This window comes from Aptenodytes patagonicus, chromosome 1, assembly GCF_965638725.1.
Source record: "Aptenodytes patagonicus chromosome 1, bAptPat1.pri.cur, whole genome shotgun sequence".
NCBI classification, from domain to species: Eukaryota; Metazoa; Chordata; class Aves; order Sphenisciformes; family Spheniscidae; genus Aptenodytes; species Aptenodytes patagonicus.
Genome location: NC_134949.1, coordinates 209938999 through 209951954, shown reverse-complemented (window position 1 = coordinate 209951954; position 12956 = coordinate 209938999). Strand labels below are relative to the sequence as shown.

The 12956-nt window shown below is 45.5% G+C and overlaps 1 protein-coding gene across 1 annotated transcript; it reads right to left on the bottom strand.

The window, feature by feature from the left end:
* Positions 1-737: 737 nt before the first annotated feature.
* Positions 738-2689, bottom strand: LOC143161201 (vitelline membrane outer layer protein 1-like). The gene is given in 4 exon segments (XM_076339969.1): positions 738-1023; positions 1753-1802; positions 1804-1860; positions 2531-2689. Coding segments are annotated over 4 exon segments (552 nt in total).
* Between the last annotated feature and the right edge of the window lie 10267 nt (positions 2690-12956).

The following is a 12956-nucleotide window of genomic DNA, read 5'->3' as shown; positions in this document are numbered from 1 at the left end:
CACACCACAAAGCAGCAACAAGGGAGGTTTGGGGAGCTACAGCCCACCCAGGTGGCACCATAGCCACACTTAGATGAATGCTCAGTGTAAGAATACTTTCTAACCATGTTTCCTAAGGCAGGAGCTCAGGTATGACCTAACAGATTGCTTGTAAAAAACATGTACAAGTCTTGAGGCAATTAAAGTTAGGAGTGGGCAACGATACAAACCTTTGATGCTTCTCATGAGCCCACCTAAATTTCCATTTCACCCTGTTTAGCTCTCATTGGTCATTTTTTCTTTGGTCAGAAACCTCAAGTAGACTCAAACTAATACCCATTCTTCCCTGTCTGTCATGTCAACAGATCAAATATTATTTCAAACAAGGGAAAAATGGGCAGAGCAAACCTGAAAGAAACTCACCAGTCAGAGAAAAAAAAGTTGAGAAATCTGTTCCTCAGCTCTGAGCAATTGTCAGAGATTCAGCATTTTCACAGTAATACACCAGCAGTTACATCACCAGCAGAATGTGATGATTCTTGTGAACATAATACACTTCGGTAACTATGAGAAGCTATGCTAACGTAGTGGTAGCTGTAGAAGGCATCATCATCTAAGGCATTGGCCAGTACGGCAAGATGCAAGCAGTCAAAATGTCACAGGCATGTCCCAGTACAAAGCTAGAGCCAAGCTTTACTGATGTTTCATTTGCTGTGGGATATGGGATGTGTAGGCAGTGATGAAGATGGAGCAAGTGCTCATTTACAGCAGAAGAACTTCACATTGTTGAGTACTGTGTCATCCTGAAGCCCTTGTGAGGGCTCTACCTTGGTCTGGAGACTGCATATGTTGCAGCTTTTGCTCCATGGGCCAAATCTGCCCCGCGACAGTCCATCACCCACTAGCACAGTTGCATCTGAGCATCTGAACTGAATGTTGTTGGCTGCTGTGTCATCACCTCCTCCTTGGGACTTCTCTGTTCTCAGTGAGAAGGAGATCAAATAGCCTCCAGGGCAAACTTGGAAGCTGGTCCAGGTACCCCACCTGATAAAAAGCAGACAGAGGAATGTCTGGGCTCTGCAAACTGCTGGGAAGTGCTCTTTCTTCTTGTCATTGTGCCCTGAAGCTAAACACTTCCTTGCTCACAGCAGTGACCAGCACAACATCCTGCTGCAGTCTGGGCCCCCTTACTTTCTCCTTTTTTTTTCTTCCCTTCCAAGGGTGTACTTTTTCTCTTTATTGTTATCTCATCAGAAAAACACCAGGAAGTCTGAGATTGGATAGTTATGGTTCTGGTGGAAACTCCAAGGACAGCCTGAGCACATGTTTTATGATGCATCCCTGACCTGTCTGACAAGTACACACCAGACAGCGGGGAGAGCAGACACTCTGCCGTCTGGAGGTGCAGTGCTGTTCATTGCAGCAGGGCCAGGGCTTCACCCAAACAGTTTCTAAATGTATGGTTAAAAACCCCTTTTCTCACATTTACCCCATGTGTTGCAGATTTCCAAAGAAGGGCTCTACCCCTAGGACTATACTTCGGGTGTTGACAGTGCTCTGCAGAAATTTCAAGAGCAAACAGAAGGCAGTAATGTGAAGTAACCATGTTTAATTACCCTAAAAATGAATGAACAAAAACCCCAACCACCTGTTTTAATTTACTTTATACTACAGCACTATGCAGACAAAGCAAGTCAGAGAAGAGACCCCTGCAAATGGTGACACCTATGGATATTTTGTGAGCTGGTGCATGACAAACTGGGGAGAAACTACAGTGTTACTTAGTCGCCCACCAAGGACTCGATGACTGAGTCATCTTGACAACAGCAGGCATATGCTGTTCAGAGCTGTGTCATCTCTTCCAGATTGGGAGGGCTCCACCTGCAGTAGAAGTCACACAGGGACAGAGGAAAAGGCAAGGGGCAGAAGACCCAGGAAAAGTCCTTTAAGTGCCAGTCATAAACAGTCTCAACTCCTTTCTGTAATGAGAAAGAGAAAACATCTTGGGAAGCATAAGGGAAAAGATGTCTGTCACTGGGAACTGCAACGTACCTATATAACCCTTGTAACACGTTCTTCTTTGTGTTTTCTAACTATTTCTGACCCAACATGTAAGGCAGAGACCCTGAGTCCCAGGAGAGACACTGGAAGAGGCTGCCTCTTTCCCTGACTCCAGCAGCAGATTTCGGCACTGATGTTGCTTCTCCCAGCAACATCAGCCACATGCAGACAGTGCATCTGCCAGCACACCCCTATCCAGATTGAGAGCAAAACAGTTCTGGCAGTAGCTCTGTTTTTGCTGTATCTAATGGAAGACCTCTTCTAAAAGAAAAAAAAATCATATTTTTCCTTACTGGTGCAACTACAGTGGCAACATTTTCTAGGCTAAATTTTCCAGAAGACTCATAGTTTTATGTACAGAGTACCATACTCAGGAAGAGGAAAAACTCTGCAGAAAGTCCTTAGACTCTGGAGAAGAGCCTCCTTGGAGGTGGAGAGCTGTAGACCAGCGCGCAGGGACAGGAGATGGTGGGAAATAGGAAGAATTTGCCTTCAGCGCAAATCCATTGCCATAGCCATAGCAGCAAAATTGCCAGCTCCTCCAGTTGCCCCAGTGGCCTCCATTGGGCACAGTGAGGACAGAGGTGTATTCACACGCCCCTGTGCCTGGGGTGCAGAGGGAGAGGAGCAGGATGAGGGTAGCTGGCATGAGGAGTACTGTAGTTTAACCTGGCAGGCAGCTAAACACCACACAGCCATTCGCTCACTCCCCCCCAGTGGGATGGGGGAGAGAATAAAAAAAAAGTAAAACTCATGGGTTGAGATAAAGACAATTTAATAGGACATAAAAGAAAGGGAAAATAATGATAGAAGAATATACAAAACAAATGATGCACAATGCAATTGCTCACCACCCGCTGACCAATGCCCAGTGGACCCCCAGCCAGCTTTTCCCCTAGTTTATATACTGAGCATGACATCATATGGTATGGAATATCCCTTTGGTCAGTTGGGGTCAGCTGTCCCACCCATGTCCCCTCCCAATTTCTTGTGCACCCCCAGCCTACTCACTGGTGGGGCTGTGTGAGAAGCAGGAAAAGGCCTTGACTCTGTGTAAGCACTGCTCAGCAATAACTAAAACATCAGTGTAATCAACATTATCCTCATCCTAAATCCAAAACACAGCACTATACCAGCTACTAGAAAGAAAATTAGCTCTATCCCAGCTGAAACCAGGACAAGGAGCTCCATCTCTTGCACTCTGCATCTGCTGAAGGAGAGCTGGTATACGGACAGGGGATTTTATACCCTGCCAAGGCAGCTTGTCTTTCCCCACCAGTCCATTGACAAACACCATAGGAACAATAGGCAGTGATGCAGCACTTGCTGACCCACTCACAGTGCCCATGAGGAGCTCCCCTGGGAGTTCAACAGCCAACATGCAGCAGATGCTGTGGCTGCAGGTATATCCACCATCACTGAAGGGCTATAGCAAGACCTATGTGCTCCTTGCTGTGCTCATGGCAGAGTCTTAATATTGATTCCTGCTTCTGGCTATGCAGATAGTTGGCCATGGGAATGTTTGCCTTTTGAGAGAAACTGTCATAACCATTTTAGTTATTGTGGGATGTCTGGCAAGACAGGTCAAAATATACAAAGAAACACAAGGGACCTGGTCTGGAACAAAGTATAAGTAAACTCAAGCTTTGTGTCTCCCAGCACCCTCTGTTGAATAGGATTCCTGGTAAGCTTGACATAGGTGTAGGTTATTTATGGTTTCAATATCTTTTTTTTTCACTGTCATTTTTATCTCAATAAAAAATATTGTGCTTTGCTTTGTGACAAGCTTAACTGAAGTCAGACATGTCAGAGTGCCCACAATGATTCTCAGGGATCACTGAGATAAATGCCATTGGGAGGGAAGGTGGAAGGCAGGTTTTCCAGAAAGGTGATACTGAACTTGAGTGCACAGTCTTTGAGGATGCCACGATGCACGGAGAGGTGAATTTGAAACCCTGGAGTTGAGACTCTCTTAACACACAGATAACCAATGCTCCATAGGGCCCTTAGTCAGGCTTGCAGGATCTGGCAAAAGCTGTTTCTCTGTTCAAGAGTGTCCTCGTTTTGGCAGGGATAGAGTTAATTCCCTTCCTAGTAGCTGGTACAGTGCTGTGTTTTGGATTTAGGATGAGGACAAAGTTGATAATACACTGATGTTTAAGTTGTTGCTAGGTAATGCTTACACTAGTCAAGGACTTTTTAGTTTCCCATGCTCTACCGACTGAGAAGGCTGGAGGTGCACAAGAAGCTGGGAGGGGGCACAGCCAAAGTGGCCAAAGGGACATTCCATACCATGTGACGTCATGCTCAGTACATAAACTGGGGAAAGCTGGCCGGGGGGGCCGCTGCTCAGGGACTGGCTGGGCATTGGTGGGTGGGTGGTGAGCAATTGCATTGTGCATCACTTGCTTTGTGTATTATTATTATTATTATTATTATTATTATTATTATTATTATTATTATTCATTATTATTGTTATTGTTATTTTATTTCAATTATTAAACTGTTTTTATCTCAACCCACGAGTTTTTCTCACTTCTACTCTTCCAATTCTCTCCCCCATCCCACCGGGGGGGAAGGAGTGAGTGAGCAGCTGTGTGGTACTCAGTTGCCGACTGAGGTTAAACCACGACAAAGAGGCAAAGAGAAGAATACATTTTAGGAAAGTATCTTGAGCCTCAGAATTTTATAGCAAGATGGGGTGCAAAACCTTGAACTATCAGAAGACAAAGATTTTTCCTCTTCTAGGTTTCTCTTCCAATCTCTGCTCTGCTCCCTCTGTTCCTGTCCCATTAAGAGGCGACGTTGCCTTTCCCACCCTTGGCTCTGTACTCCCCTTCGGCTTGTCAGTGTTCTGTACAGGTGACAATATCTGCAAATGGAGATGACGGGAAGCTGGACAAGCCTTTCGGTGGAAGGCACCAAAAGAGCACAGCACATGATGGAAGCACAGCCTGTTTTCCTTTTTAAACCAGGACTTTCATCTTACTTCTCCAAGGGGGTGTCAAAGCCCAGAGGAAACATGCTTTACCCCCCAAGGACTGTGCAATTACAGCTGGCAAGCCAGGTGTGTTTGCTCAGGCAGGGTCACACAGTGGCAGTTGGGGACACCCAGACCTACCCTTGGCTGCACATGAATGGAAAGGAGCAGAAGGAGTCAGAAGAAAATGGCTGGGACCTGGTGTTAACACTGCAAAAGAAGCAGGATCCCCACACTCATTTCTCCTTTGCTGGCCCGAAACCATTGCCCTTGGCCGCTCCACCTCTGGCAGCAGTCATGCAGATCCACAGCCTGGCAGGACCCACCTCCCCTCAGACTCTGCTCCGATCGGGAGATTCCTGTCTCTTCCCAGCCCCAGAGGGAGGATCCCAGGGCACGGTGAGCCCACACTGTGACAGGGGAGCGGGGTGAGGCAGGAGAACAGTGAGGCCACCTTCAGGGTGAGCAGAGCTCCCATTGATTTTTGCTGCCATGTAATGGTGTTAATTTTGTTTGGATGCCTCAAAAAGTTTTCTAAGATCACCTTACCTAAAATATCAAAATAAAAAAAACTCTACAATGGTGAGATCTGGACCTTTTACTAACACATGTACCCTACTTTCTCACTCCATCTCCTGTATTTTAATATCCTTGAAATAATGTCAGAACACAGTTTTAAAGAAAATCTGTAAACTGATGAATTTGATTAATAAAACATGACTACAGTAAAATGATGATGATACAGGGTATTTCATCCTTTCATTATTCATCCAGACGAATACAATTATTTTTACAAGCAGAGGAGCATAAAAATTATGCCACTACTTTTCAGCTTTTATAAATACTTCTAAATTTTAAATACTTCTAAATAAATAAATACTTCTAAAATTTCAAAATAAACAGAAGAATATAAAATAAAGTAGCATATTAATTTTATAAAATTATTATTTTGATGCTATGATGTATTTAAAATCTATATGGAACATGGAAAATAAATTGATATCTATAACATATAAAAACATATACCATACACAATTTGCTTTATTTTATGATGTTATTGAAAAAAATTATACATTAGCAGCTCTTGAAAATTAATTAATTTCTGATTTCTACCCTTGAAAATACCACACACTTAGGAATACAACCTTTGTTTGGCACTGTTGTGTGTTGTCTTTCTCATATTCTCAGTTTCTCATATTCATGTATATCTTCTGCTGCCCAAAGGACGATGATCATTTGAGAGGCTTCCCAAACTGCCCAGCCTCTTCCTACAGCTTTTGAAAAGCATGGCAATAGACTGAATTCATGCAAGACCACACCTGCTTCAATTTTCTTGCTCCTGTTTCAGTCTCCAGTGGTTCTGCCCACAGCCCGTGTACCTACACCCTGCTCCCGATGGTCTGTCAGGAGCTCTGCAAGCCTGTGGAGATACTGATGTATTTCAGCATGGTACTCTATGTCTGTGTTATGAAAAAGGTCAGGCACTAGGGTCACTTCTGGGTTTTAATTCTTTAAAATTTTAAGGATTGGGCATTTTTAAAACCTGGCAATTACTATTATTTCTGTGGCAGGCAGAGAAAATCAGTTCCTATCACCTCCTCTACCATGTGTTTTGTAGAATTCCCTGCAAAAGATTAAATATACTAATTTAGAAAAAGTTTGAAGTTTCTTTCATCAACAAGACATAGAAGTAGAAATGAGCATTGCTTCATAACTTTCAGCTATTCATATTACCCTCCATCTTGGACATTGTTGCTCCCTTCTTTGCAGGATCCAGCTCACACCAGAAGTTTCCAGAAGCAGGGAGGGGTCTAGTATGATGGTTTGCCAAGGGACAGAAACAAAGGACAAGCATTGTACACTGATGTCCATAACTCAGAAACACGAATCAGCCAGTCAGATACAAGTAAGAACTTCTCCATTCCAGTCTGTGGAATTAAAAAAACGTTTCCTCTAACATGAAATCTTCTTTGTGTGCTAAAAGGAGAGAATTTGCATCTTAGATTGAGGTCCAGGGACTACATCTGCTCATAGATCATCTGTTAAGCTGCCAGCAGGTCCTCTGGGCTGGGGAGGTGAAAGCAACTTCTGGTGAATTAATTTTCTCTGCAAGTGAATAAAACCTGGAGGAAACTCAGGTGGGTTGAAAACTGGCTGAACATCTGGGTCCAGAGAGTGGTGATCAGCGGAATGAAGTCTATGGAGGCCCGTAACCAGCGGTGTACCCCAGGGGTCAATACTGGGTCCAGTCCCGTTTAACATCTTCATTAATGATCTGGATGCTGGGGCAGAGTATACCCTTAGCAAGTTTGCTGACAACACAAAACTGGGAGCAGTGGCTTAATGCCAGGGGGTCGTGCTGCCGTCCAGAGGGACCTCAACAGGCTGGAGAAATGGGCTGACAGGAGCCTCATGAAGTTCAACAAGGAGCACTGCAAAGTCCTGCACCTGGGAAGGAACAACCCCATGCACCAGGACATGCTGGGGGCCAGCCAGCTGGAAAGAAGCTTTGCAGGAAAGTACCTGGGGGTCCTGGTGGACACCAGGTTGAACATGAGCCAGCAATGGGCCCTTGTGGCAAAGGCGGCAAATGGAATCCTGGGTTGCATCAGGCAAAGCATTGCTAGCTAGTCAAGGGAGGTGATCCTTCCGCTTTACTCAGCACTGGTGAGACCAAACCCGGAGTACTGTGTCCAGTTCTGGGCTCCTCGGTACAAAAGAGATGTGGACATGCTGGGCCACGAAGATGATTAAGAGACTGGAACATCTCTTCTATGAGGAAAGCGAGAGAGAGCTGGGACTGTTTAGCCTGGAGAAGGCTCAGAGGGGATCATATCAGTGTCTGTAAATACCTGAAGTGAGGGTGCAAAGAGGATGGAGCCAGGCTCTTTTCAGGGGTGCCCAGGGATAGGACCAGAGGCAACGGGCACAAACTGAAACACAGGAGGTTCCCTCTGAACACCAGGAAGCACTTTTTTACTGTGAGGGTGACTGAGAACTGGCACAGGTTTCCAAAGAGGTTGTGGAGTCTCAATCCTTGGAGATGTTCAAAAGCCATCTGGACACGGTCCTGAGCAACTGGCTCTAGGTGGCCCTGCTTGAGCAGACCACCGGACCAGATGATCTCCAGAGGTCCATTCAACCTCAACCATTCTCTGACTGCGATTCTGTGAACTGGAAGAGAGAAGTCAACAGGAACAACAAGGCAGGATAAATGCCCATTGAAGATAATCTCAGTGATGTGTTTTGAGTGAGCTGTAGGAAGGGTCAAAGGCAGCAAGTGCCCAGGAGCTCAGCAGAGGAGTGGAAGTATACACCATCCACCAAAGAAGAAGTCAATAAGTTAAGAGGGACGGTTTTGGCTGAATGACTCTGTGTTTCTGTGTGCTCCAGGCCATTTTATACTGCTCCCACTCTGTTACGAAGGTACTGGTTACCACCCATCAGCTCTCAGCAGCCATGTCCCTCAGCAGCTCTAATGTCCAAACTGGCCATTACAATTAGGTATAAATCAGGTGTAAATCACACAGCCTGGCTCTGTCAAACCTCCCTCACCTGCAGCTTGGGATGAAGATGAGACACTCCACAGGTAACTGCATCCTGCAAAACAACACACTATCTCATGGAAACAGTACATCAGCAAACCCAGAAAACATACCTATTACCACATAAACATGAAAGGGCAATAAAGAATCTAGTCTATTCTATGAAAGTACGAATAAGCAAAGGTTTATATTATTTAGAAACAAGAGGTGGGATTCTGAATGAACATAGACATCTACAGCGCAGATGTCTCTATCTGAAATAATCACCATGGGCTCCCTTTATAGCTGCTGAGAGAGACAATATGACGACAATAGAGAGAAACAGATACCTTCACATGAACCTCTCCCTAAAAGTACCCATTAATCTCTGCTGACTACAGGGAGGCATGATCCCCATCTGGAATAGTCTTATAACCTTAGTCTCTTTTTAGGCTTTAGTAGGCTAAAAAGAGTAGTGCTGAATTAGAATTAGTTTTCAGTAATATGGGCAAATGTTTAAGAGAACATGAGTAATCAAATTATGTGCTGTCTGGTCCTCATTTTCTCATTTGCTAAATTGACTCAGATTAATAGAAAATAGAATAGCAGGAAAAATGCAAGTGGGAGACGTCAGAAGTGAGACAAAAGCCAGGATTTTCTAGATGCATGAGCAGAGAAAGAAGCTTTACAGCAAACAACAGACTAAGTATAGATATTTCTCAGATGTAGGAGGAGACAGTTTTGCATTAGTGATGGGATGTAAAGAAGACCTCCACTCCAAGGTGGTGCTCCTCTTGTTGTGAACTTGTTTTCAGGCAGTTTCCCACCTGCCCATGACCCCCAACTTCCATGTAAAACTTTTCCTCGGAAACTTAGACAATTTAGTTATCTACTAGGCTGAGCATCCATTAGTGTTTTTTAACACAGAAATTACAATCTTTACAGTTTCTCATATTTTTTATTTCTATGTTATCAATAGAACTAACTTCCTTCATCTATGAATTACGTATGTCTTCTTTCTATAGCCTTGTTCTTTATTTGTTCATTGTAATTTTTGTTTAAAATGACTAATACTGTTTTAACACATTCTTGTGAACACCTAATTGTCCTGCAGTGGGAGCTCTCAATTTCTTTCAGTTCCTGATTCCTGTCTGGGAGCCAGCATGCCAAAACTGCTTCTTTCTGCCAGACAATGCCACAGAACAATCCTCTCTATAAATGAATCCGAGATAGAGAACCTGAAGAAACATAACAAGACAGCTCGTCCATGCCTGCAGCCCTAAGGCAGGGTCGGTCAGTCCACACCTAAGTGTTCCCGAAGGATGAACGATGTTTGTCCAAACTGTGCTTAAAAACTTTCAATGATAAACACACCGCAGATCCCTTAAGCAAGACAGTCTAGTGCTCAGCTGTCCTTATGGTTAGACTGGCTCTCCTAATGTCTGCTGAAATGTCAGACTACTGTTTTTTCTTGTTCATAATAGTATAGTTTGTTTCTTCCCTTCACAACGATTTACACACTTGAAGACTATTTTCACATCCCTCTTCAGCCTTGTCTTCCTGCTAAATAATCTCAGTTCTTTCAGTCCTACTGTTTATATTATTTTCTAGATCTGGTGTTTGTGGGGTTGGTTTGGGGATATTTTTTTGCTCTTTCTATCGGCATGTCTGCAGCTTCCTTGAATTTCATCGTCTAGAAATGTACTCAATATCCCAGCTAAGACGAACCAAAATGCCAAGAGGAGAAGAAGGATTCTTCAGTGTGGCTGGAAGGTTGCACTTTTGTTTCAGCATTCCAGTATGATTCCTGTCATTTTCACAAGCATGACACTGTTGTCTCACGCTCAGGTTATGATCCGCTACACTCAGAATTGCTACAGAGGATCCCTGCCCTTTTCCTTCATACTAAATTAATTTCAGTATTACTTGCTGTCTGTCATGCCCACACAAGAGCAGAAAACACATAAAGGGTCCACTTGTCATTGAGATCTCATTGTGATTTCCACCTGCATAGGATGGCCAGCAAGCAAATCAAATACAGAATCATAGAATCATAGAATAGTTTGGGTTCGAAGGGACCTCCAAAGGTCATCTAGTCCGACCCCCCTGCCGTGGGCAGGGACATCTTCAACTAGATCAGCTTGCTCAGAGCCCCATCCAACCTGACCTGGAATGTTGCCAGGGATGGGGCAGCCACCACCTCTCTGGGCAACCTGTGCCAGTGTTTCACCACCCTCAGCATAAAAAATTTCTTCCTTATATCTAGCCTAAATCTACCCCCCTTTAGTTTAAAGCCATTCCCCCTTGTCCTGTCGCAACAGGCCCTGACAAAAAGTCTGTCCCCATCTTTTTTATGAGCCCCCTTTAACTACTGACAGGCTGCAAGAAGGTCTCCCCGAAGCCTTCTCTTCTCCAGGCTGAACAACCCCAACTGTCTCAGCCTTTCCTCATAGCAGAGGTGTTCCATCCCCCTGATCATTTTTGTGGCCCTCCTCTGGACCTGCTCCAACAGGTCTGTGTCTTTCTTATGCTGAGGGCTCCAGAGCTGGACACAGTACTCCAGGTGGGGTCTCACCAGAGCAGAGGAGAGGGGCAGAATCCCCTCCATCGACCTGCTGGCCACGCTTCTTTGGATGCAGCCCAGGATACGGTTGGCCTTCTGGGCTGCGAGTGCACATTGCTGGCTCATGTCCAGCTTTTCATCCGTCAGTACCCCCAAGTCCTTCTTGGCAGGGCTGCTCTCAATCCCTTCATCCCCCAGCCTGTATTGATAGCGGGGGTTGCCCCGACCCAGGTGCAGAACCTTGCCCTTGGCCTTGTTAAACCTCATGAGGTTCACACGGACCCACTTCTCAAGCTTGCCCAGGTCCCTCTGGATGGCATCCCATCCCTCTGGCGTGTCGGCCGCACCACTCAGCTTGGTGGTGTCTGCAAACTTGCTGAGGGTGCACTCGATCCCACTGTCTGTGTCATTGATGAAGATATTAAACAGTACTGGTCCCAATACGGACCCCTGCCGGATGCCACTCATCACCAATCTCCATCTGGACGTTGAGCCATTGACCACTACCCTCTGGATGCAACCATCTAACCAATTCCTCACCCACCAGACAGTCCACCCATCAAATCCATACCTCTCCAGTGTAGAGAGAAGGATGTTGTGGGGGACCGTGTCAAAGGCCTTACAGACGTCCAGATAGATGGCATCTGTAGCCCTTCCCGTGTCCACTGATGTAGTCACTCCCTCATAGAAGGCCACTGGGTTAGTCAGGCAGGACTTGCCCTTGGTGAAGCCATGCTGGCTGTCTCGAATCACCTCCCTGTCCTCCATGTGCCTTAGCATAGCTTCCAGGAGGATCTGTTCCATGATCTTCTCAGGCACAGAGGTGAGACTGACTGGCCTGTAGTTCCCCAGGTCTTCCTTTTTTCCCTTTTGAAAAATGGTGGTTATGGTTTTTTTCCCTTTTCCAGCCAGTGGGAACTTCACCGGACTGCCACGCCTTCTCAAATATGATGGATAGTGGCTTAGCAACTTCATCCGCCAGTTCCTTCAGGACCCGTGGATGGATCTCATCGGGTCCCATGGACTTGTGTACCTTCAGGTGCCTTAGATGGTCTCAAACCTGATCTTCTCCCACAGTGGGCGGCTCTTCATTCTCCCAGTCCCTGCCTTTGGTTTCTGCGGCTTGGGCGGTGAGGTTCGAGCACTGGCCGGTGAAGACCAAGGCAAAAAAGTCATTGAGTACCTCCGCCTTCTCCATGTCCCAGGTAACCAGGTCTCCCGTGTCGTTCCGGAGAGGGCCCACATTTTCCCCCATCTCCCTTTTATCCCCGACATACTACCTATAGAATCTTTTCTTGTTGCCCTTGATGTCCCTGGCCAGATTTAATTCTATCAGGGCTTTAGCTTTCCTAACCTTAAGAAACCTGTTTTCCTATCCTTAAGAAACCTGTTGAGCAGAAAGAAAGCAGAGACCATGGCCAGTAATGAAGAAATTGTTTTGCTCATGTCTCATGGTTGTTTACACTCTTTGCACTGAGACATTCACTTCTTTTCCTCAAGGTTGTGTTAGGGGCCAGAATCAGCCGGAAAGGAGGTTCACAAATAAGGACCAGAGAATTGTAGCTAAAAATGTAGGAGTATCTGCTCAGGCAGGATTGTACAATGGCAGCCGGGGATGGAGAGAGGTGCTGTCTGACTGCAGCCCAGGTGTGCTGGAAGGAGGTGGAGGCAAGCTGCAAAGAGAACAACTGGGACCTGCAGATAAAGCCAGAGCAGACAACTCAGTCCACTTCTACCCTGGGTACAGGACACCATAGGGTGACAACAGAAACCAAGGCATTGTCTCATTTGATACTGACAATTGACTCTTTCTGAAGGTTTAATCCTTCAGAAATAGCATACGCTGTTT